Source organism: Phyllobates terribilis, unplaced genomic scaffold, assembly GCF_046119375.1.
Source record: "Phyllobates terribilis strain yellow unplaced genomic scaffold, ASM4611937v1 Scaffold_1__5_contigs__length_1240528914, whole genome shotgun sequence".
Taxonomy (NCBI): Eukaryota; Metazoa; Chordata; class Amphibia; order Anura; family Dendrobatidae; genus Phyllobates; species Phyllobates terribilis.
In genome coordinates this window covers 1,063,146,017-1,063,172,159 of record NW_027362761.1, presented here as the reverse complement: position 1 = coordinate 1,063,172,159, position 26,143 = coordinate 1,063,146,017, and the positions used below count along the sequence as shown (strand labels likewise).

Sequence of the window (26,143 nt, the reverse complement as noted above, 5' to 3'; positions counted from 1 at the left end):
TGTGAATAACTTCTGAGTTTGTTATCCTTGGGGCAAAGTTAGATTAAATTTGCTAATAATTGGAACATACATTTACATGAAATTAGCCATGATATATCGTACAGACCAAAAGTTTGGACACACCTTCTCATTTAAAGATTTTTCTGTATTTTCTTGACTATGAAAATTGTACATTCACACTGAAGGCATCAAAACTATGAATTAGCACATGTGGAATTATATACTTAACAAGAATGTGTGAAACAACTGAAAATATGTCTTATATTCTACGTTCTTCAAAGTAGCCATCTTCTGCTTTGATGACTGCTTTGCACACTCTTGGCATTCTCTTGATGAGCCTCAAGAGGTAGTCACCGGAAATGGTTTTCACTTCACAGGTGTGCCCTGTCAGGTTTAATAAGTGGGATTTCTTGCCTTATAAATGGGGTTGGGACCATCAGTTGTGTTGTGCAGAAGTCTGGTGGATACACAGCTGATAGTCCTACTGAATAGACTGTTAGAATTTGTATTATGGAAAGAAAAATGCAGCTAAGTAAAGAAAAATGAGTGGCCATCATTACTTTAAGAAATGAAGGTCAGTCAGTGCGAAAAATTGGGAAAACTTTGAAAGTGTCCCCAAGTGCAGTTGGAAAAACCATCAAGCACTACAAAGAAACTGGCTCACATGAGGACCGCCCCAGGAAATGAAGACCAAGAGTCACCTCTGCTTCTGAGAATAAGTTTATCCGAGTCATCAGTCTCAGAAATTTCAGGTTAACAGCAGCTCAGATTAGAGACCAAGTCAATGCCACCCAGAGTTCTAGCAGCAGACACATCTCTTCAACAACAGTTAAGAGGAGACTTTGTGCAGCAGGCCTTCATGGTAAAATAGATGCTAGGAAACCACTGCTAAGGACAGGCAACATGCAGAGGAGACTTGTTTGGGCTAAAGAACACAAGGAATGGACATTAGACAAGTGGAAATCTGTGCTTTGGTCTGATGAGTCCAGATTTGAGATTTTTGGTTCCAACCACCGTGTCTTTGTGCGACGCAGAAAAGGTGAACGGATAGACTGTGCATGCCTGGTTCCCACCGTGAAGCATGGAGGAGGAGGTGTGATTGTGCGGGGGTGCTTTGCTGGTGACACTGTTGGGGATTTATTCAAAATTGAAGGCATACTGAACCAGCATGGCTACCACAGCATCTTGCAGCGGCATGCTATTCCATCCGATTTGCGCTTAGTTGGATCATCATTTATTTTTCAACAGGAGAATGACCCCAAACACACCTCCAGGCTGTGAAAGGGCTATTTGACCAAGAAGGAGAGTGATGGGGTGCTACGCCAGATGACTTGGCCTCCACAGTCACCAGACCTGAACAAAATCAAGATGGCTTGGGGTGAGCTGGACCGCAGAGTGAAGGCAAAAGGGCCAACAAGTGCTAAGAATCTCTGGGAACTCCTTCAAGATTTTTGGAAGACCATTTCCGGTGACTACTTCTTGAAGCTCATCAAGAGAATGCCAAGAGTGTGCAAAGCAGTCATCAAAGCAAAAGGTGGCTGCTTTGAAGAACCTGGAATATAAGACATATTTTCAGTTGTTTCACACTTTTTTGTTAAGTATATAATTCCACATTTGTTAATTCAAAGTTTTGATGCCTTCAGTGTGAATGTACTGTACAATTTTCATAGTCATGAAAATACAGAAAAATCTTTAAATGAGAAGGTGTGTCCAAACTTTTGGTCTGTACTGTATGTTTACTTAAATGTATGATTTTGGCCAGGTCTGGTTTAAGAAATATGTAAGTCATTTAATAGACCCTTTTCCACATTTTTATATACGTGCAAGTGTCCATGCTACATTGATGTAATACTAACATCTTGGTTTTCATTTCAATATCCCATTTTTTACTTGAATTTAGACATGACTGTGTTAGAAATAATTTTATATTAGGATTTTATATAGGATTCTCAAATTATCATCTGCCCCACAGCTGCTATATTTAATACTATATTTTAAACATTATTGTATTTTAATTGAAAACATAAATAAGAATAGATTGTTTTCAAAAGAGGTGTTTTTGCAATTGTATTATTTATGGAATTAGAATTAGCTTTATTCTGAGTTTATTAATTTATTTTTTGCAAAAATAACAATAAGGAATACAAAACCGAGGGAAGAAGCAAAACAGCAATAAGATATAGCTGCCATTTACATAATACAATAGGTTAAACAGATTGCAAAGTAACATATCTTACAGCAACATATATGTGATCCTAATTAGGGATGAGTGAACCTGAACTGTAAAGTTCGGGGTTTGTAAAAGACTCTAGGTCCAGTACCGAACCACGAACATAGACTTTTTACTGTACGTCCATATTACTGTTTGGGTTTGGCAAACTAACAAAGCTTGTTGAAAGGCTGCAGCGCAGCCAATCAGCAACAGCCAACCAGGTTAGTAATGTGAGTGGGGGTGTCTAATAGACGCCGCTGCCTTACTAACCTCTGGCCTTGGTGTCAGCGGAAATTACACAGCTGAAATTAACCCCAAATATTACCTCTCTTTCCAATGCACCAGGGCAAGATAAAAGAGCCGGGCAAAGCGCCAGAATTAGCATATCTAGTGAATGCACCTTTTCTGGGGTGGCTGATGGCTGCTATTTTTAGGTTGGGGAGGGCCAAATATCCATGGACCTTCCAAGCATGAGAATACAAGCCCCCAGCTTTCTGTTTTACTTTGGCTAGTTATCAAAAATGGGGAGGAACCACGTTGTTTTTTTAAATTATTTAATTACATAAATAATTTTAAAAAACGGCTTGAGGGACCCTCTATTTTTGCTAACAAGTGCAGGTGAAGCCGACAGCTGAGGGCTGCAACCCGCAGCTATCTGTTTTTTCTTGGCTGGTTATCAAAAATAGAGGGGCCCTCACGCAATTTTTTAAATTAGTTAAATAAATAATAACCACAGATACACAGGAAAAAAAAGCTTTATTTGAATAAAGACTCCCCCATACTCCCTCGTTTACCCATTTATTAATTAAAAAGCAATCAACTAAGTTCCAAAGGTAATCCAAAAGTGAAATGTCCCACGACGCCCATTGAATCCTACAAAGTCTTGTTGTGAAAAAGTTCTTATAAAGAGACTTCATAATTCACTCCCATTCAGCGGCAAGCATGTGCATGAGAATTTCTGTGCCTACCGCTTAACAGGAGAAAACTATGAATTCTCACTCTGAGAACTTTCTCACAACGAGACTCCTTAGGATTCTATGGGCGTCATGGGACATTTCACTATTGGATTACCGTCAGTGCTTCCTGGATTTATTTTTAATTACTAAATGGATAAAAGACGGAGTGTGGGGGAGTTTTTATTCAAATAAAGTATTTTTTTGTGTGTGTTTATTTATTTTTACTACTAGGTTAATAGTTGGGTGTATGACTGACACCTCTTCATTACCAACCTCTGGTCTTGGTGTCAGCCAGCTGCTGACATCAACCACAAAGACAATTACCCCAATTGCCACCACACCAGGGCGATCGGAAAGAGCTAAGACTAAGCGCTAGAATTGGTGCATCAAATATGATGCGCCACTTGTGTAGCAGGTGCAGGCTGATATTTGTATTTTGGGAATGGCCCAATAATCATGGACATTCTCAATAAGTTTGATGTGTCACATGACCCTCTTCCCATTAAAAAAAATAAAGTTGGATCCAAAATGGCCGACTTCAAAATGGCCACCATGGTCACCACCCTTCGGGAAAAGTTTTCCCCCTCCCATATACTAATGTACCACAAACAGAAAGTTGATATCACCAACCATTCCCATTTAATTTAGTTGTATCCATATAAATGGCCCACCCTGTATTTTACTGATAAGCAAATCGGAATAAATTTGAATCCACCCAATCTGCCAGATTTTATCAGGAAATTCAGCTTATAATAGATTTATACTCTGCAAATTGAATGTAGCCTACTATACTCTGTGGTCTAGAGAGACCCCAGAGAAATATAAATATAGGATATCGAAACAAAAATTAAAAAAGCAATTCTCATTTCACCACTCACTCCCGCTGCTTAATGTCCCCTGCATTGTCTTCTGGTGTCTTAATTCTGTCGAAATCCTGGGCATCTTCATACTAGGCCAGGACTTACAACTGTGACTAGGTCCATGTGCATGCGGCCTAGTCCTGGTCGAATGTCCTGGCCTAGGGTGTGTGTCATAAGGTCGCAGCACATGTCTTAAAGTAAAAACGTTGCTGTGACCTAACATGTACATGTGCAGAAACATCTTGGAATTCCCAGTCTAGTATGAAAAGGTCCATAATCTCAGCATGTGGTGTCAGTACAAAGAGGCACTGAGGAGATTGCAGTGCAGATGACCGGAAGGTGAGGTAAGGATAGGATAGGTTTTTAATTATTTTTTTACTTTTAGCCAGCCTTTTACAATTCAGTAAAATGATGGCCAGTTGGCGTCTATTTGCTTGGAGTAAATGACAAAAAGTTTGCATTATGGAAGATGCAGATCTTTGGAAAATTGAGAAGAATTCAATTACACTAGAATAAATTCACAATACACCATACTCTTATATATAGATTAATCTTATATATATATTATATAAACATGTGTATAAAAAATGTAAAAATTCCAATATATCAAAATATAAAACTAATTAATCCAATTAGTAAATCAGTTATGTAACAAGAAATAAAATAAAAAAGCTAGAGTTGCATTTTTTTCAATTTCCACACATTGGTAAAAAAGTACAGTAAAAGCGATCAAAACATCACATGGATGCAAAATTGTATCAATTAAACCAGTTTGCCACACCAAAAAACAAGCCATAACCCAGCTCTATTAACTTTGAAGTAAAAACATTATGGGTCTTGGAAAATGGCTACAGGCCTCGATGTCATGATGTCATGACATGCACATGAATGACATGAATGCCTTCCGCACACATGCTCAGACCCCTCCTTGAACTCATTCGATCCACAGGTCACGTACTAACATGGGAAGCCTGGGATTTCAAGGACCGGATGGGTGACTCTGCAGCAGAGAGGCCAGAAAGGTGTGCAGTGAGTATTTTTTTTTTTTTTTTATCTCCTTACAATTCAGAAAAATGGTGTCTAGTGGTCGCTAAGCTGTGGATCCGCATGGAGGCAAATTACAAAAATTTTGGAGAATGCATTTTTTATAAAATTCCAATAGAATTCAGTTCCTTTAGAAAATATTTGCTTATATTCACTAATCATAGAAAGGCACAAGTACAATATCTTGAAAATATAACATTTTCTTTTTGCCTATACATACATGGAGTAAAAGGTCTACTTGGAACTGTTCATCTTTTATGGGACAGTACTCCTGCTTTTTATGATTCTAAATATAATTTATGAAATCCACACATGTGCTGATGTTTTTTCTACTTCTTTTTACGGTAATATGATCCATACATATGCAGTCTTCCTTTTTGAGTGATTTAAATGTTTTTTTTTTATTGTTTTTATTGTTTCAGGAATACCTTTTGAACTAGAAGCTATAGAATTTTTTTTCCAAGTATATCATACAAGCTTTAGAAAACTGGGTAGTGAAGGATTAAGGTTTTGTTAACACTTCAAATTCACTAACATAATCTAAAAATAATCTTACATGTACTTTTTGCTATTTGTATATTGCTACATGTTTATAATTAGAAATATGTTATCATTACTTTAAAATTCTGGTTTGCTATTTTGAAGGTTAAGTTATCTGTAGAAATGTTGCTTTATAAATGATGTCTGACTAATGCATTACCTTACTTAAAGCTTTTCTAAAGCTCCTTTCATAGGTCTGCTTTTCAATAAAATTACAAAAAAAATTTAAAACCATAATGAGCTTAAAAAGTCAAAACCCCACAATATTAAATTATCATGCTTTGAATTTATACACAAGAAAACCTTGATATATTGTATGCATTTACAATACACTTCAGCAGAATGCACTTTAGAAAGACAAAAGGATTCATACATTTTCATAAACATCTATGGTAGACTATTCTTGAAGACTAATGCTCTGTTTTCCTAATGCAATTTTTCTTGTAAACCATGACATTATATTCCAATAGTTTTATTTTTAAGTCTAAATAAATTAAATAAGCCAGCGTAGCTGGTGATGACACTCCAAAGCATCTGCCCACTCACTCTGCTCTACTAACAATGCCATGGGGGACTTAAGACTGGTTGATTATTATTATTTTATACTATGGCATCAATATTGACTGTACAATCTGTTTATATCTTTCTTTGGATTTGAGCAGCTCATGTCATAAAACAGCTTTCAATTTTTATAGAAAACTGTCAACTCATCACATTATACTTGTATCTCAAGGCAGCTCCACATTTTTCACAGCTGTTTAGTTTTTGATCATACAGACTCTGGGATAAAGGAACTTTTTATGGTCTGTCAAGTCTTTAAAATAGGGAATATCCATACTAAATAACACAAGACAGATTTAATAATGTGCATTATTACATAAACTTCATATTTTAATACACATTTAATGCAATAGATTGTTCTTAATAGGCTCATTCCCACCAGTCCGATGAATCAGTTGTTATGACACACAGGTCCAGACGCCAATGCAGAGATCACAATGTTTGATGCAACATTTTTTATTTGGCTATGGATATTGATTGTTTTTAACTAGAAAATGATGAAAATGTTAGAACCTTGCTCTTAGGTTTTTTCCTTTGCTGGTCACATGACCTTGTTGGCCTATTTAATCCTGCTCCGCCCTTCTGGCTTTGCTGGACTTCATTGTATAACTACTTTCTAGCTAGCCTGTGCTCTGTATCTAACTCTGTTAGTTTGCTTGGTCTACGGACCTCTATGTTCTATATATTTTGTTTGTTCGTCTGTCTGCTACTATTTCTGTTAGGAGGTGTCCCATATTCCTCCCAGTCCTTAGTACTTGTAGGGATTCCTTCCCCACATCTATAGGTCTCCGTACAGACTAGCTTAGGACTTTAGCAGATCTGATCGCAGGATCAGGTTCCCTGTTACATCGTAGGGATTCAGCTGAGTTCTATCGTAGGGACAGATCTCCTCTCTTTCCTTAGCTCTGGTAGCAGAACATAACAGTAAGTCCAGCCTGCAAATTCTCTAAGGAAAGATTTTTCTGTTCCATCATGGTGTCGGTTCAGGATTTGGCTCATCGCCTGCAGGGACTCTCTCTGGAGGTGGCCGAGCTCCGTCAGCACGTGAGTAACTGTCCTGGAGCACATTTCTTGGAGCCTAAGGTATGTTTGCCGGATTTATTTTTTGGTGAACACATAGAATTTTTTTCATTTAAAAATGCTTGCTTATTGTATTTTCGTTTGAGACCCAAGTCCTCTGGGGATGAATCCCAGCGCATAGGGTTCATAATGTCACTTTTGCGCAAAGAGCCTCAGGAGTGGGCCTTTTCTTTGCAACCTAGTGATACATGCTTCAGATCAGTGGATATTTTTTTTTCTGCTTTGGGACTATTATATGATGATCCTGACCATGTCGCATCAGCTGAGACTGAGTTGAGACATTTGAAACAGGGATCAGGTAATGTGGAAAAATATTGTACTCATTTCCATCGTTGGTCTACTCAAACAGGGTGGAACGATTCTGCTCTGAAAAGTCTATTTCTTGCTGGGCTCAATGAAAGGGTTAAAGACCTGCTAATTGCTTATCCTACACCTGAAGATTTGCAACAGGCTATGCAATTAGCTATACGGGTGGATAGGAGACTGCGTGCAAGGGTTAATGAGAGCAAATCCTCTGCTATGTCAGTTTCTGGTTATGAGAATGTGTGTACTAACAGTGGTGAACCGATGGAGATTGGATCGGTGGCACCTCGCTCTCAAGAAAAAGACCGTAGATTTTTTGAAGGCTTGTGTTTCTATTGCGGAAATTCTGGTCATTTGATTAAAGGCTGTGAGCTTCGTATGAAGAAAGAAAAAAAAATGGTCAGTCATGCCCGTATTGCCTGTTTAAATTCCAAGGGTGTATTTTTAGCTGCTTCCACGATTGCTCAGGAAAAATTAATGGAATTTCGGGTGTTTGTTGATTGTGGGTCTACTCTGAATGTAATTGATGGGGGATTCTTGGAAAGACTCAATTTAAAACCCGAACCTTTATCATCCCCCATTGCTGTGGTTTCTGTGGATGGTTCCCCTTTGAAGAATATTACTCTCAAGGTCTGTGAATTTCCTCTCACTATTAATGGTGTTCACCATGAGAAATTGGATTTGGTAGTTTTGAATAACTTGCCTTCTCCAGTAATATTGGGATTGCCCTGGTTAAAATTTCACAATCCTGTACTGGATTGGTCTACCAGTGAAATTAAATCCTGGAGCCATAAATGTTATGACAAGTGTTGTAACGGGCGTATTGCAGCTTTGGATAGGGGAGAATTGCCTGTTCCTATTCAGGATTTTTGGAGAGTTTTTTCTGAGAAGGAATCGCAGGTTTTGCCTCCCCATAGAGACTATGATTGTTCTATTGAATTTGTCCCTGGAGCGACTCTTCCTAAAAGTCGTTTATTTAACCTTACTATTCCTGAGAGGAAGGCTTTGGAGGAATACATACAGACAAGTTTGGCCGCCGGTCACATTAGGCCTTCTAAGTCTCCTGTGGCGGTTGGATTTTTTTTTGTTAAAAAAAAGGACGGCGGTTTACGTCCTTGTCTGGATTTTCGTGAGATTAACAAAATTACTGTACGCAATCCTTACCCACTGCCATTGATTCCTGATCTGTTTAACCAGTTAATGGGGGCCAAGTGGTTCTCTAAAATTGACCTTAAGGGGGCATACAATCTGTTGCGCATGAAGGAGGGTGACGAATGGAAGACTGCTTTTAACACTCCTGTGGGTCATTTTGAGAATCTGGTTATGCCTTTTGGTCTTACTAATGCTCCTGCATTTTTTCAGAATCTTATTAATGACATCCTTAGACCTTTGATCGGCAAAAATGTGGTTGTGTATTTGGATGACATTTTGATTTATTCGCCGGATCTGGAGTCTCATTGGCGGAGCGTACGTGAGGTATTACAGTTATTAATGGACAATTCGCTTTTTGCTAAGCTGGAGAAATGTGAGTTCGCTGTACAGAGAATTAGCTTTTTGGGTTACATTATCTCCAGCGATGGTTTTGAGATGGACCCGGTGAAAGTTCAAGCTGTACAGGAATGGCCTAGGTCTATTGGTTTGAAATCGATACAGAGGTTTTTAGGTTTCGCCAATTATTACAGAAAATTCATAAAAAATTTTTCTAGTATTGTCAAACCTCTGACCGATCTCACCAGGAAAGGTGCTGATGCGGTTCAGTGGTCTTCTGAGGCCATTGAAGCTTTTGTGTATCTCAAGGAGAGGTTCACCTCTGCTCCCATCCTTATGCAGCCTGATGTGACTAAGCCGTTTTTGGTTGAGGTTGATGCTTCCTCTGTGGGGGTTGGCGCAGTATTGTCTCAGGATAACGGGGATGGATTACATCCCTGTGCCTTTTTTTCAAAAAAATTTTCGGAGACTGAACTGAATTACGATATTGGTAATCGGGAATTATTGGCTATTAAACTCGCATTTGAACACTGGCGCCACTTCTTGGAAGGTGCGGAATTTCCCGTTCAGGTTCTTACGGATCATAAAAATCTGATATATCTTGATGCTGCCAAGCGCCTGAATGCCCGTCAGGCTAGGTGGGCACTGTTTTTCTCGCGGTTTAATTTCTCCGTTACTTACATCCCTGGTACTAAGAATGTTAAGGCGGATGCCTTGTCTCGCAGTTTTTCTCCCATAGTCGGTGCTGAGAAAGAGGAGAACATTTTACAAGAAGGTGTTGTGATAGCTGCTTTGGACTCCGTTTTGGAAGATGAGATTCTTAAAGCACAGGAGAATGCCCCATCTAACACTCCTCATGGGAGGTTGTTTGTGCCTGGGACCTTTAGGAGAGATTTGTTTGTTGAGTGTCACGAGTCTCGGTTGGCAGGTCATCCCGGAATCTCTGAGACCAAGAGACTGGTGGGTCACAGTTTTTGGTGGCCTGGATGGCAGAAGGAGGTCATTAAGTGGGTTCGTCAATGTACTATATGTGCTAGATCTAAGTCCTCACATACTCCTGCTGCGGGGTTGCTTTGTCCTTTGGAGGTTCCCAGTGCTCCTTGGACACATTTGGCTATGGACTTTATAACTGACCTTCCCCCCTCTGAGGGTTTTACTGTCATCTGGGTGGTCGTGGACCGTTTTAGCAAGATGTGTCACTTGGTTCCCTTCGTCAAACTGCCCTGCGCTAAAACTCTCACTAAGGCCTTTGTCAAGGAAATTGTCAGACTTCATGGCGTTCCTACTGACATTGTTTCTGATAGGGGTCCTCAGTTCGTGGCTCGTTTTTGGCGTGCCTTTTGTGACAGGTTGGGAGTTCATTTGTCGTTCTCGTCCGGATATCATCCTGAATCTAATGGCCAGACAGAAAGGAAAAACCAGGATGTTGAGCAGTTCTTGCATTGTTTTGTGGCAGACAATCAAGAGGGGTGGTCTGAGTTTCTGCCACTTGCTGAATTTGCTCTGAACAATCATACATCTTCTTCTGCTGGTTGTTCGCCTTTTTTTTGTTGTTCTGGGAGACATCCGTCGTTTGGGTCGTTCTCCAAGTTGGGATCTGCCGTGCCTGAGGAGGAGAATTTTTCCGGTGATTTGGAGAGAGTTTGGACGGATGTGCGTGGTAATCTTCAGGAGGCCAACAGAAAATCTAAAGACTACTTTGATAGGAAACGACAGGAGGTTTTGTTCGCTGTTGGTGACATGGTTTGGTTGTCCTCTAGGAATCTGCGGTTGAGGATTCCTTCTAAGAAATTGGGTCCCAAGTTTGTAGGGCCCTTTAAGGTGCTTCAGGTTGTCAACCAATCTGCTGTTAGGTTGGAGGTTCCTACCTCCTGGAGAATTAATCCGGTATTTCATGTCTCTCTGTTAAAAAAAGCTGTTGTGTCGGATGGTGACGCCTCTGCCTCTGTTCCTCCGGTGGTGGAGGACGGGGAATATGAAATTTCTCGCATCCTTAACTCTAGACGGTATAGAGGTAGTTTGCAGTATCTTGTGGCCTGGAAAGGTTTCGGACCCGAGGATAACTCTTGGGTGAGGTCAGATGATGTTTCCGCGTCCAGACTTATCAGAGCGTTTCACAGGAGATTTCCTGATAAGCCTGGTCCTAGGGGATCCGGAGGATCCTCTTAGAAGGGGGGGTACTGTTAGAACCTTGCTCTTAGGTTTTTCCTTTGCTGGTCACATGACCTTGTTGGCCTATTTAATCCTGCTCCGCCCTTCTGGCTTTGCTGGACTTCATTGTATAACTACTTTCTAGCTAGCCTGTGCTCTGTATCTAACTCTGTTAGTTTGCTTGGTCTACAGACCTCTATGTTCTATATATTTTGTTTGTTCATCTGTCTGCTACTATTTCTGTTAGGAGGTGTCCCATATTCCTCCCAGTCCTTAGTACTTGTAGGGATTCCTTCCCCACATCTATAGGTCTCCGTACAGACTAGCTTAGGACTTTAGCAGATCTGATCGCAGGATCAGGTTCCCTGTTACATCGTAGGGATTCAGCTGAGTTCTATCGTAGGGACAGATCTCCTCTCTTTCCTTAGCTCTGGTAGCAGAACATAACAGTAAGTCCAGCCTGCAAATTCTCTAAGGAAAGATTTTTCTGTTCCATCATGGTGTCGGTTCAGGATTTGGCTCATCGCCTGCAGGGACTCTCTCTGGAGGTGGCCGAGCTCCGTCAGCACGTGAGTAACTGTCCTGGAGCACATTTCTTGGAGCCTAAGGTATGTTTGCCGGATTTATTTTTTGGTGAACACAGAGAATTTTTTTCATTTAAAAATGCTTGCTTATTGTATTTTCGTTTGAGACCCAAGTCCTCTGGGGATGAATCCCAGCGCATAGGGTTCATAATGTCACTTTTGCGCAAAGAGCCTCAGGAGTGGGCCTTTTCTTTGCAACCTAGTGATACATGCTTCAGATCAGTGGATAGTTTTTTTTCTGCTTTGGGACTATTATATGATGATCCTGACCGTGTCGCATCAGCTGAGACTGAGTTGAGACGTTTGAAACAGGAATCAGGTAATGTGGAAAAATATTGTACTCATTTCCGTCGTTGGTCTACTCAAACAGGGTGGAACGATTCTGCTCTGAAAAGTCTATTTCTTGCTGGGCTCAATGAAAGGGTTAAAGACCTGCTAATTGCTTATCCTACACCTGAAGATTTGCAACAGGCTATGCAATTAGCTATACGGGTGGATAGGAGACTGCGTGCAAGGGTTAATGAGAGCAAATCCTCTGCTATGTCAGTTTCTGGTTATGAGAATGTGTGTACTAACAGTGGTGAACCGATGGAGATTGGATCGGTGGCACCTCGCTCTCAAGAAAAAGACCGTAGATTTTTTGAAGGCTTGTGTTTCTATTGCGGAAAATCTGGTCATTTGATTAAAGGCTGTGAGCTTCGTATGAAGAAAGAAAAAAAAATGGTCAGTCATGCCCGTATTGCCTGTTTAAATTCCAAGGGTGTATTTTTAGCTGCTTCCACGATTGCTCAGGAAAAATTAATGGAATTTCGGGTGTTTGTTGATTGTGGGTCTACTCTGAATGTAATTGATGGGGGATTCTTGGAAAGACTCAATTTAAAACCCGAACCTTTATCATCCCCCATTGCTGTGGTTTCTGTGGATGGTTCCCCTTTGAAGAATATTACTCTCAAGGTCTGTGAATTTCCTCTCACTATTAATGGTGTTCACCATGAGAAATTGGATTTGGTAGTTTTGAATAACTTGCCTTCTCCAGTAATATTGGGATTGCCCTGGTTAAAATTTCACAATCCTGTACTGGATTGGTCTACCAGTGAAATTAAATCCTGGAGCCATAAATGTTATGACAAGTGTTGTAACGGGCGTATTGCAGCTTTGGATAGGGGAGAATTGCCTGTTCCTATTCAGGATTTTTGGAGAGTTTTTTCTGAGAAGGAATCGCAGGTTTTGCCTCCCCATAGAGACTATGATTGTTCAATTGAATTTGTCCCTGGAGCGACTCTTCCTAAAAGTCGTTTATTTAACCTTACTATTCCTGAGAGGAAGGCTTTGGAGGAATACATACAGACAAGTTTGGCCGCCGGTCACATTAGGCCTTCTAAGTCTCCTGTGGCGGTTGGATTTTTTTTTGTAAAAAAAAAGGATGGCCGTTTACGTCCTTGTCTGGATTTTCGTGAGATTAACAAAATTACTGTACGCAATCCTTACCCACTGCCATTGATTCCCGATCTGTTTAACCAGTTAATGGGGGCCAAGTGGTTCTCTAAAATTGACCTTAAGGGGGCATACAATCTGTTGCGCATGAAGGAGGGTGACGAATGGAAGACTGCTTTTAACACTCCTGTGGGTCATTTTGAGAATCTGGTTATGCCTTTTGGTCTTACTAATGCTCCTGCATTTTTTCAGAATCTTATTAATGACATCCTTAGACCTTTGATCGGCAAAAATGTGGTTGTGTATTTGGATGACATTTTGATTTATTCGCCGGATCTGGAGTCTCATTGGCAGAGCGTATGTGAGGTATTACAGTTATTAATGGACAATTCGCTTTTTGCCAAGCTGGAGAAATGTGAGTTCGCTGTACAGAGAATTAGTTTTTTGGGTTACATTATCTCCAGCGATGGTTTTGAGATGGACCCGGTGAAAGTTCAAGCTGTACAGGAATGGCCTAGGCCTATTGGTTTAAAATCGATACAGAGGTTTTTAGGTTTCGCCAATTATTACAGAAAATTCATAAAAAATTTTTCTAGTATTGTCAAACCTCTGACCGATCTCACCAGGAAAGGTGCTGATGCGGTTCAGTGGTCTTCTGAGGCCATTGAAGCTTTTGTGTATCTCAAGGAGAGGTTCACCTCTGCTCCCATCCTTATGCAGCCTGATGTGACTAAGCCGTTTTTGGTTGAGGTTGATGCTTCCTCTGTGGGGGTTGGCGCAGTATTGTCTCAGGATAACGGGGATGGATTACATCCCTGTGCCTTTTTTTCAAAAAAATTTTCGGAGACTGAACTGAATTACGATATTGGTAATCGGGAATTATTGGCTATTAAACTCGCATTTGAACACTGGCGCCACTTCTTGGAAGGTGCGGAATTTCCCGTTCAGGTTCTTACGGATCATAAAAATCTGATATATCTTGATGCTGCCAAGCGCCTGAATGCCCGTCAGGCTAGGTGGGCACTGTTTTTCTCGCGGTTTAATTTCTCCGTTACTTACATCCCTGGTACTAAGAATGTTAAGGCGGATGCCTTGTCTCGCAGTTTTTCTCCCATAGTCGGTGCTGAGAAAGAGGAGAACATTTTACAAGAAGGTGTTGTGATAGCTGCTTTGGACTCCGTTTTGGAAGATGAGATTCTTAAAGCACAGGAGAATGCCCCATCTAACACTCCTCATGGGAGGTTGTTTGTGCCTGGGACCTTTAGGAGAGATTTGTTTGTTGAGTGTCACGAGTCTCGGTTGGCAGGTCATCCCGGAATCTCTGAGACCAAGAAACTGGTGGGTCGCAGTTTTTGGTGGCCTGGATGGCAGAAGGAGGTCATTAAGTGGGTGCGTCAATGTACTATATGTGCTAGATCTAAGTCCTCACATACTCCTGCTGCGGGGTTGCTTTGTCCTTTGGAGGTTCCCAGTGCTCCTTGGACACATTTGGCTATGGACTTTATAACTGACCTTCCCCCCTCTGAGGGTTTTACTGTCATCTGGGTGGTCGTGGACCGTTTTAGCAAGATGTGTCAATTGGTTCCCTTCGTCAAACTGCCCTGCGCTAAAACTCTCGCTAAGGCCTTTGTCAAGGAAATTGTCAGACTTCATGGCGTTCCTACTGACATTGTTTCTGATAGGGGTCCTCAGTTCGTGGCTTGTTTTTGACGTGCCTTTTGTGACAGGTTGGGAGTTCATTTGTCGTTCTCGTCCGGATATCATCCTGAATCTAATGGCCAGACAGAAAGGAAAAACCAGGATGTTGAGCAGTTCTTGCATTGTTTTGTGGCAGACAATCAAGAGGGGTGGTCTGAGTTTCTGCCACTTGCTGAATTTGCTCTGAACAATCATACATCTTCTTCTGCTGGTTGTTCGCCTTTTTTTTGTTGTTCTGGGAGACATCCGTCGTTTGGGTCGTTCTCCAAGTTGGGATCTGCCGTGCCTGAGGAGGAGAATTTTTCCGGTGATTTGGAGAGAGTTTGGACGGATGTGCGTGGTAATCTTCAGGAGGCCAACAGAAAATCTAAAGACTACTTTGATAGGAAACGACAGGAGGTTTTGTTCGCTGTTGGTGACATGGTTTGGTTGTCCTCTAGGAATCTGCGGTTGAGGATTCCTTCTAAGAAATTGGGTCCCAAGTTTGTAGGGCCCTTTAAGGTGATTCAGGTTGTCAACCAATCTGCTGTTAGGTTGGAGGTTCCTACTTCCTGGAGAATTAATCCGGTATTTCATGTCTCTCTGTTAAAAAAAGCTGTTGTGTCGGATGGTGACGCCTCTGCTTCTGTTCCTCCGGTGGTGGAGGACGGGGAATATGAAATTTCTCGCATCCTTAACTCTAGACGGTATAGAGGTAGTTTGCAGTATCTTGTGGCCTGGAAAGGTTTCGGACCCGAGGATAACTCTTGGGTGAGGTCAGATGATGTTTCCGCGTCCAGACTTATCAGAGCGTTTCACAGGAGATTTCCTGATAAGCCTGGTCCTAGGGGATCCGGAGGATCCTCTTAGAAGGGGGGGTACTGTTAGAACCTTGCTCTTAGGTTTTTTCCTTTGCTGGTCACATGACCTTGTTGGCCTATTTAATCCTGCTCCGCCCTTCTGGCTTTGCTGGACTTCATTGTATAACTACTTTCTAGCTAGCCTGTGCTCTGTATCTAACTCTGTTACTTTGCTTGGTCTACGGACCTCTATGTTCTATATATTTTGTTTGTTCGTCTGTCTGCTACTATTTCTGTTAGGAGGTGTCCCATATTCCTCCCAGTCCTTAGTACTTGTAGGGATTCCTTCCCCACATCTATAGGTCTCCGTACAGACTAGCTTAGGACTTTAGCAGATCTGATCGCAGGATCAGGTTCCCTGTTACATCGTAGGGATTCAGCTGAGTTCTATCGTAGGGACAGATCTCCTCTCTTTCCTTAGCTCTGGTAGCAGAACATAACAGTAAGTCCAGCCTGCAAATTCTCTAAGGAAAGATTTTTCTGTTCCATCATGGTGTCGGTTCAGGATTTGGCTCATCGCCTGCAGGGACTCTCTCTGGAGGTGGCCGAGCTCCGTCAGCACGTGAGTAACTGTCCTGGAGCACATTTCTTGGAGCCTAAGGTATGTTTGCCGGATTTATTTTTTGGTGAACACAGAGAATTTTTTTCATTTAAAAATGCTTGCTTATTGTATTTTCGTTTGAGACCCAAGTCCTCTGGGGATGAATCCCAGCGCATAGGGTTCATAATGTCACTTTTGCGCAAAGAGCCTCAGGAGTGGGCCTTTTCTTTGCAACCTAGTGATACATGCTTCAGATCAGTGGATAGTATTTTTTCTGCATTGGGACTATTATATGATGATCCTGACCGTGTCGCATCAGCTGAGACTGAGTTGAGACGTTTGAAACAGGAATCAGGTAATGTGGAAAAATATTGTACTCATTTCCGTCGTTGGTCTACTCAAACAGGGTGGAACGATTCTGCTCTGAAAAGTCTATTTCTTGCTGGGCTCAATGAAAGGGTTAAAGACCTGCTAATTGCTTATCCTACACCTGAAGATTTGCAACAGGCTATGCAATTAGCTATACGGGTGGATAGGAGACTGCGTGCAAGGGTTAATGAGAGCAAATCCTCTGCTATGTCAGTTTCTGGTTATGAGAATGTGTGTACTAACAGTGGTGAACCGATGGAGATTGGATCGGTGGCACCTCGCTCTCAAGAAAAAGACCGTAGATTTTTTGAAGGCTTGTGTTTCTATTGCGGAAAATCTGGTCATTTGATTAAAGGCTGTGAGCTTCGTATGAAGAAAGAAAAAAAAATGGTCAGTCATGCCCGTATTGCCTGTTTAAATTCCAAGGGTGTATTTTTAGCTGCTTCCACGATTGCTCAGGAAAAATTAATGGAATTTCGGGTGTTTGTTGATTGTGGGTCTACTCTGAATGTAATTGATGGGGGATTCTTGGAAAGACTCAATTTAAAACCCGAACCTTTATCATCCCCCATTGCTGTGGTTTCTGTGGATGGTTCCACTTTGAAGAATATTACTCTCAAGGTCTGTGAATTTCCTCTCACTATTAATGGTGTTCACCATGAGAAATTGGATTTGGTAGTTTTGAATAACTTGCCTTCTCCAGTAATATTGGGATTGCCCTGGTTAAAATTTCACAATAATGTACTGGATTGGTCTACCAGTGAAATTAAATCCTGGAGCCATAAATGTTATGACAAGTGTTGTAACGGGCGTATTGCAGCTTTGGATAGGGGAGAATTGCCTGTTCCTATTCAGGATTTTTGGAGAGTTTTTTCTGAGAAGGAATCGCAGGTTTTGCCTCCCCATAGAGACTATGATTGTTCAATTGAATTTGTCCCTGGAGCGACTCTTCCTAAAAGTCGTTTATTTAACCTTACTATTCCTGAGAGGAAGGCTTTGGAGGAATACATACAGACAAGTTTGGCCGCCGGTCACATTAGGCCTTCTAAGTCTCCTGTGGCGGTTGGATTTTTTTTTGTAAAAAAAAAGGATGGCCGTTTACGTCCTTGTCTGGATTTTCGTGAGATTAACAAAATTACTGTACGCAATCCTTACCCACTGCCATTGATTCCTGATCTGTTTAACCAGTTAATGGGGGCCAAATGGTTCTCTAAAATTGACCTTAAGGGGGCATACAATCTGTTGCGCATGAAGGAGGGTGACGAATGGAAGACTGCTTTTAACACTCCTGTGGGTCATTTTGAAATCTGGTTATGCCTTTTGGTCTTACTAATGCTCCTGCATTTTTTCAGAATCTTATTAATGACATCATTAGACCTTTGATCGGCAAAAATGTGGTTGTGTATTTGGATGACATTTTGATTTATTCGCCGGATCTGGAGTCTCATTGGCGGAGCGTACGTGAGGTATTACAGTTATTAATGGACAATTCGCTTTTTGCTAAGCTGGAGAAATGTGAGTTCGCTGTACAGAGAATTAGTTTTTTGGGTTACATTATCTCCAGCGATGGTTTTGAGATGGACCCGGTGAAAGTTCAAGCTGTACAGGAATGGCCTAGGCCTATTGGTTTAAAATCGATACAGAGGTTTTTAGGTTTCGCCAATTATTACAGAAAATTCATAAAAAAATTTTCTAGTATTGTCAAACCTCTGACCGATCTCACCAGGAAAGGTGCTGATGCTGTTCAGTGGTCTTCTGAGGCCATTGAAGCTTTTGTGTATCTCAAGGAGAGGTTCACCTCTGCTCCCATCCTTATGCAGCCTGATGTGACTAAGCCGTTTTTGGTTGAGGTTGATGCTTCCTCTGTGGGGGTTGGCGCAGTATTGTCTCAGGATAACGGGGATGGATTACATCCCTGTGCCTTTTTTTCAAAAAATTTTTCGGAGACTGAACTGAATTACGATATTGGTAATCGGGAATTATTGGCTATTAAACTCGCATTTGAACACTGGCGCCACTTCTTGGAAGGTGCGGAATTTCCCGTTCAGGTTCTTACGGATCATAAAAATCTGATATATCTTGATGCTGCCAAGCGCCTGAATGCCCGTCAGGCTAGGTGGGCACTGTTTTTCTCGCGGTTTAATTTCTCCGTTACTTACATCCCTGGTACTAAGAATGTTAAGGCAGATGCCTTGTCTCGCAGTTTTTCTCCCATAGTCGGTGCTGAGAAAGAGGAGAACATTTTACAAGAAGGTGTTGTGATAGCTGCTTTGGACTCCGTTTTGGAAGATGAGATTCTTAAAGCACAGGAGAATGCCCCATCTAACACTCCTCATGGGAGGTTGTTTGTGCCTGGGACCTTTAGGAGAGATTTGTTTGTTGAGTGTCACGAGTCTCGGTTGGCAGGTCATCCCGGTATCTCTGAGACCAAGAGACTGGTGGGTCGCAGTTTTTGGTGGCCTGGATGGCAGAAGGAGGTCATTAAGTGGGTGTGTCAATGTACTATATGTGCTAGATCTAAGTCCTCACAAACTCCTGCTGCGGGGTTGCTTTGTCCTTTGGAGGTTCCCAGTGCTCCTTGGACACATTTGGCTATGGACTTTATAACTGACCTTCCCCCCTCTGAGGGTTTTACTGTCATCTGGGTGGTCGTGGACCGTTTTAGCAAGATGTGTCACTTGGTTCCCTTCGTCAAACTGCCCTGCGCTAAAACTCTCGCTAAGGCCTTTGTCAAGGAAATTGTCAGACTTCATGGCGTTCCTACTGACATTGTTTCTGATAGGGGTCCTCAGTTCGTGGCTCGTTTTTGACGTGCCTTTTGTGACAGGTTGGGAGTTCATTTGTCGTTCTCGTCCGGATATCATCCTGAATCTAATGGCCAGACAGAAAGGAAAAACCAGGATGTTGAGCAGTTCTTGCATTGTTTTGTGGCAGACAATCAAGAGGGGTGGTCTGAGTTTCTGCCACTTGCTGAATTTGCTCTGAACAATCATACATCTTCTTCTGCTGGTTGTTCGCCTTTTTTTTGTTGTTCTGGGAGACATCCGTCGTTTGGGTCGTTCTCCAAGTTGGGATCTGCCGTGCCTGAGGAGGAGAATTTTTCCGGTGATTTGGAGAGAGTTTGGACGGATGTGCGTGGTAATCTTCAGGAGGCCAACAGAAAATCTAAAGACTACTTTGATAGGAAACGACAGGAGGTTTTGTTCGCTGTTGGTGACATGGTTTGGTTGTCCTCTAGGAATCTGCGGTTGAGGATTCCTTCTAAGAAATTGGGTCCCAAGTTTGTAGGGCCCTTTAAGGTGATTCAGGTTGTCAACCAATCTGCTGTTAGGTTGGAGGTTCCTACTTCCTGGAGAATTAATCCGGTATTTCATGTCTCTCTGTTAAAAAAAGCTGTTGTGTCGGATGGTGACGCCTCTGTTCCTCCGGTGGTGGAGGACGGGGAATATGAAATTTCTCGCATCCTTAACTCTAGACGGTATAGAGGTAGTTTGCAGTATCTTGTGGCCTGGAAAGGTTTCGGACCCGAGGATAACTCTTGGGTGAGGTCAGATGATGTTTCCGCGTCCAGACTTATCAGAGCGTTTCACAGGAGATTTCCTGATAAGCCTGGTCCTAGGGGATCCGGAGGATCCTCTTAGAAGGGGGGGTACTGTTAGAACCTTGCTCTTAGGTTTTTTCCTTTGCTGGTCACATGACCTTGTTGGCCTATTTAATCCTGCTCCGCCCTTCTGGCTTTGCTGGACTTCATTGTATAACTACTTTCTAGCTAGCCTGTGCTCTGTATCTAACTCTGTTAGTTTGCTTGGTCTACGGACCTCTATGTTCTATATATTTTGTTTGTTCGTCTGTCTGCTACTATTTCTGTTAGGAGGTGTCCCATATTCCTCCCAGTCCTTAGTACTTGTAGGGATTCCTTCCCCACATCTATAGGTCTCCATACAGACTAGCATAGGACTTTAGCAGATCTGATCGCAGGATCAGGTTCCCTGTTACATCGTAGGGATTCAGCTGAGTTCTATCGTAGGGACAGATCTCCTCTCTTTCCTTAGCTCTGGTAGCAGAACATAACAGAAAAAGCCAGATGACACCAAATGCATTTTTGCATAAGTTTTGGCATCAGTTGTGATCAGATAAAATACTGAGCTTGATGTAATTGAGATATGTGAATTGAGCCTTAATGTATAGAAGATCATTTTTATGAGCGATTGGAATCATTAACCCCTTAAGGACCCTGGGATTTTCCATTTTTGCATTTTCTTTTTTTGCTCCCCTTGTTCCCAGAGCCATAGCGTTTTTATTTTTTGGTCAATATGGCTGTGTGATGGCTTATTTTTTGTGGGACAAGTTGTACTTTTGAACAACATTCCTGGTTTTACCATATCATGAATGGGAAAACAGGAAAAAATTCCAAGTTCGGTGAAATTGCAAAAAAAGTGCAATAACACAGATGTTTTTTTTTACCACGTTCACTGAATGCTAAAACAGACCTGTCATTCTTATTCTACAGGTCATTACGAGTTTGTATATACCAAACATGTACCGGTTCTTTTTTATTTAAGAGGTGAAAAAAAATTCCAAAGTTTGCTAAAAAAAAAAAAAAACGGTGCCATTTTCCAAGACCCGTAGCGTCTCTATTTTTCGGGATCTGAGGCCGAGTGAGGGCTTATTTTTTGTGCACTGAGCTGAAGTTTTTATTGATACCATTTTGGGGTAGATCCGATGTTTTTATCGCTCGTTATTGCATTTATTGCAATGTTGCGGTGACCAAAAAACGTAATTCTGGCGTTTAGAATTTTTTTTTCGTTACACTGTTTACTGATCGGATTAAATCTTTTTTTATATTGATGGATTTGGCGATTTTGAATGCGCCAATGCCAAATATGTGCATGTGGGCTTTTCTTTTTATTATTTTATTTTGAATGTGGCGAAAAGGGGGTGATTTAAACTTTTATATTTTTTTAATTTTTTAAATATTTTTAAAAACATTTTTTTTCACTTTTTGCATGCTTCTATAGTCTCCATAGGAGACTAGAATTAGCACTTGTCTGATCGCCTCTGCTACATAGAGGTGATGAGCAGAACACCTCTATGTAGCAGAAATGCTCCTGTGCTATGACCGCCGACCACTAGGTGGCACTCATAACGATCAGCACATGACAACCACTGGGGTGTGCTGCAGACCCAGGGTTGTCATGCCCACCTATAAGTGACCCGCGATCACGTGAGGGTGTCACCGATGGGCGGGGTAAGTGAGGCGCTTCCGGCGCGGCGATGTTAAATGCCGCTGTCAGAGAAAGACAGCGGCATTTAACATGTTAACAGCCGCGGGTGGATCGCGATTCCACCCGCGGCTGTTGTGGGCACATGTCAGCTGTAATAATCAGCTGACATGTGCCCAGTTCAATGCGGGCTCACCGCCGGAGCCCGTGCTGAACAGGGGGTGACAGCCTGGTGCGTACTAATACGCCACAGGCTGTAAAGTGGTTAAAATACAAATTTATTATGAAATGTATACTTTGAGAAGAAGCCTCCAGAATCTCCTTGTTATGTTGCAAAACAAAACTAGTTACAGGAGTTGTCTCCTTTCAGAAATTGTTTTCAATTTGCTCTGGGTCGATCACTGTATCTCAGTCGCTACCCTGGTTTCCATTGTTTTACTGCATCAGTGATGTTACATTACCATTGCTGCATCTAGTCACTGAGCTTAGCGACTTTGATGAAATAGACAGAACAAGTTGCTGAGCTCCATGATTGATTGCACCGATGTCGACATGAAGTCACTGGTACAGACAAACAATGGAAATTGGGGCAGGGGTGTTGGACCCATGAAAGGTAATTAAAGGACAGTTTTATTTTTTACAACAAAGAGTGCTTATGGGGAAAAGTTTTCTTTGGAGAAAATTCGACAACCCTTTATTTCCTTAACGACAAAAGCCATGTATTTTCTGCACTTGTTAGGAGCGCATGAATGAAGCCGGATATTCAGCCATCATTAGCTTCTAATAGTTGTAAGTGGAGCAGAGCAGAAGACCCATGTACATGTCAAGATGGTGCTCCTATGAGCGCTATCCTCTGACTGGCAATCATAGGAGAACTTGATTTGTTCTGTGTATAGCATAAATGATTGGATGATTGCAGGTTCAAGACCCATAAGGGGACTAAAAAAATAAAGTAAAAAGAAATGTTTTAAAAAATAGTAAAAGATTAAAATATATAAATGTTGAAGTACCCACTTTTCCCCCCATTAAAAATAACAATCTTAAAAAATAGAAAAAATACATATACAGCTCTGGCAAAAATTAAGAGACCACTGCAAAATTTTAATTTTCTTTGATTTTTCTCTTTATAGGTATATTTTTGAGCAAAATGTACATTGTTGTTTTAGTCTACAAACTAATGACAACATGTCTCTAAAATTCAAAGCTAAAAATTTTGTATCTATTTGCAGCAAATGAGAAATCGTCAAAATAATAAAAAAGAAACACAGTGCTTTCAAACCTCAAATAATGCAAAGAAAACAAGTTCGTATTCATTTATAAACTACAATACTTATGTTTTAACTTAGGAAGAGTTCAGAAATCAATATTTGATGGAATAACCATGATTTTTAATCACAGCTTTCATGCGTCTTGGCATGCTTTCCACCAGTCTTTCACACTGTTTTTGGGTGAACTTATGCCACTCCTGACACAAAAATTTAATCAGTTCTTCTTTGATGGCTTGTGACTATCCATCTTCCTCTCGATTACATTCCAGGGGTTTTCAATGGGGATCAGGTCGGGAGATTGGGCTGGCCATGACAGGGTCTTGATGTGGTGCTCCTTCATCCACACATTGATTGACCTAGCTGTGTGGCATGGGGCATTGTCCTGCTGGAAAAAACAGTCCACAGAGTTGGGAAACATTGCCTGAGCAGAAGGAAGCAAGTGTTTTCAAGGATAACCTTGTATGCGGCTTGATTCATACGTCCTTCGCAAAGATTAACCTGCCCAATTCCAGCCTTGCTGAAGCATCCCCAGATCATCATCGATCCTCCACCAAATTTCACAGTGGGTGCAAGACACTGTGGCTTGTATGCCTCTCTAGGTCTCCGTCTAACCATTAGACGACCAGGTGTTTGGCAAAGCTGAAAATTAGACTCAACAGAAAAGATTACCTTACTCCAGTCCTCTATGGTAAAATCCTTATGGTCTCTGGCAAACTTCTCATTCATGAAAGGCTTTTTTCTAGCTTTACATGACTTTAGGCCTGCCTTTAGGAGCCTGTTATGAACTGCTCTTGCCAAGAACTTCAACCCAGCTGCATTTGCCATTCCTTTTGTAGGTCACTTGATGTCAACCTGCAGTTGCTTAGTGACATTCAAATAAGATGACTGTCATCCCGGTCAGTGGAGAGTCGCTTTTGCCCTCTGCTGGTCAATAGCTTTGTTGTCCCCAATGTCTGCTGCTTGACCTTGTTGTAATGGACTGCTGTCTTCGAAATTTTAAGGATGGAGGCAACATGACACTCACTGTATCCCTCTGCTAGTAAAGCCAGAATTGAGCCCTTCTTTTCCACACTCAATACTTTTCTTTTCAACTCCTTTAGCATGGTTAAAAGTTATTTTTTCATTCAAATTACTTTTGGGCTATTCCTAGCTCTTGTTTTGCCATCCAGCTTGTCCTATTGCAAGAGAATTGTGAAGACCACAGCAGTGTTTTTTATGCTTTCTCTCGTTACATAAGATTTGGTTCAGGTGGTCATCACCTAATCAGATGCACATTAAGTAGAATGAGGTGTACTTTGGTGGGAATTCAACTGAAACTGGAATGGAATGGCTGTCAGACATGTAGAGATGGTGATTTTTAGAAAACTGCGCAGTGGTCTCTTAATTTTTGCCAGAGCTGTATGTGATAATCCATAAAAGTCCAATTTATCAAAATATAAAATTAATTAACCTGATTGGTAAAATATGTAAAGAGAAAAAATTCAAACACGAAAATTGCATTTTTTTTGGCAGTCACAACTTTGTAAAAATAGCAATAAGAAATTATCAAAACATTGTAACTAACTCAATATGGTATCAATAAAAAAAATCAAGTTACCCCACAAAATAAAAGCTCTCCAGCTCCATTCAACAAAAAATGAAAAGTGAGGGGTCTTGTAAACTGCGACACAAGCAAATATTTTTAACAAAATTCTGAATTTTGTTTCATCATTAAAATTAAAAAAACACTCTATAAATAGTTGATCACTTGAGAATCCATATAATTTTCATGCAAGTTAGGGGTTTTACAGTGCAGAAAATAATTTTTAGTGATCTTGGCATCCTTCTATCCCTTCTATCTTTCCCTCCTGCTTGTGTCTTTTCAACTTGTATTGTCTCAATTTTCCATTTTACCAACTGTTTTTGTGTCCTTGATTAATGTAATTTCCTTATCAGTACAAAGTTATTCTTTTCAAGTTTTGGACTTTTGCTTGTCATATATATAAGGATATTGCAATCATTCAACTATGTTTTATTTCTGTATTTGTGGACAATTTCAATAAAAATACTGCTAATTGAGAAAAAAAACTATGTGGGTATGGTATCATGGATCTGGAGTTCATATTCCCATTTTTATTGAACAATAAATGCCAGAAAAGCAAAAACAGAAAAAGCTAATGCGAAAATTGCTTATTTTTTTCACAATTTCATCTCACTCAGATTTTTTCCCGATTTCCAGAACATTATAAGATAAAATAAAAAGTGTCATTCAAAAAAAGTGAGTCAGTGGAAAAAAATGTTTTTTTTCACTTGGAAGAAAGGGAGGAAAAAATGAAAGCACAAAAACAAAAATTTGCCTGCTCCATATGGGGTTAAATAATGTTTAGAAAATATTAACACCTCATTTAGCTATGTCTTTTTACAATAGAAATGGCAATTCATGTTGATAGATTTTTTTTTCCTTTGGAACTTCCACTGATTATAAAAGTAAATGCATAATCTAGTAAAATTGCATCACTTTAAGAGTTACAAAAATGTCTAAACTTCTGTATAATCCAATTGTACAAAAGCATTTTGAAAAATAAGCATAAAGAGATTTAAGCTGTAAGATCTTGCAAATATATTTTATCATATTTACTGACTATGTTCTTTACAGGGAGAGTTTACTTATCTATACAATGCAAAAAATTAACCCAATTTAATAAAAAAAAATTGATAAAAATTATACTATAATTATTATGTAAACTTTAAAAAAAGTCTAAAGTAATGTCAACTAAATATAACTGTATTGATACTATAGAGTGTCTTTCATAATCTAATACATGAATATGCTAGATCTGGAATTTACCTTTCTAGATTGTATTTCTTTCACGTATAATGGAAGAAGAAATTCAGATACACCTTCCAGTCGTATTCCATTCTTGGTAATTCTGAGATTTCCCATGCCATCCTACAGAGATAAAAGAATATTTTGAAATTTGAAAATTTTAAAATAATTACAGATTTAAGCACAA

At 40.6% G+C, this 26,143-nt stretch overlaps 1 protein-coding gene across 3 annotated transcripts in view; it reads right to left on the bottom strand.

The window, feature by feature from the left end:
• Window positions 1-26,143, bottom strand: part of SGCZ (sarcoglycan zeta) — a 1,689,841-nt gene that overhangs the window by 322,682 nt on the left and 1,341,016 nt on the right. For all 3 annotated transcript variants that reach the window (XM_073645424.1, XM_073645425.1, XM_073645423.1), the window contains one exon: window positions 25,978-26,079. In XM_073645424.1, the coding sequence (XP_073501525.1) occupies window positions 25,978-26,079 (102 nt within the window). The remainder of the gene's footprint in view (window positions 1-25,977; window positions 26,080-26,143) is intronic.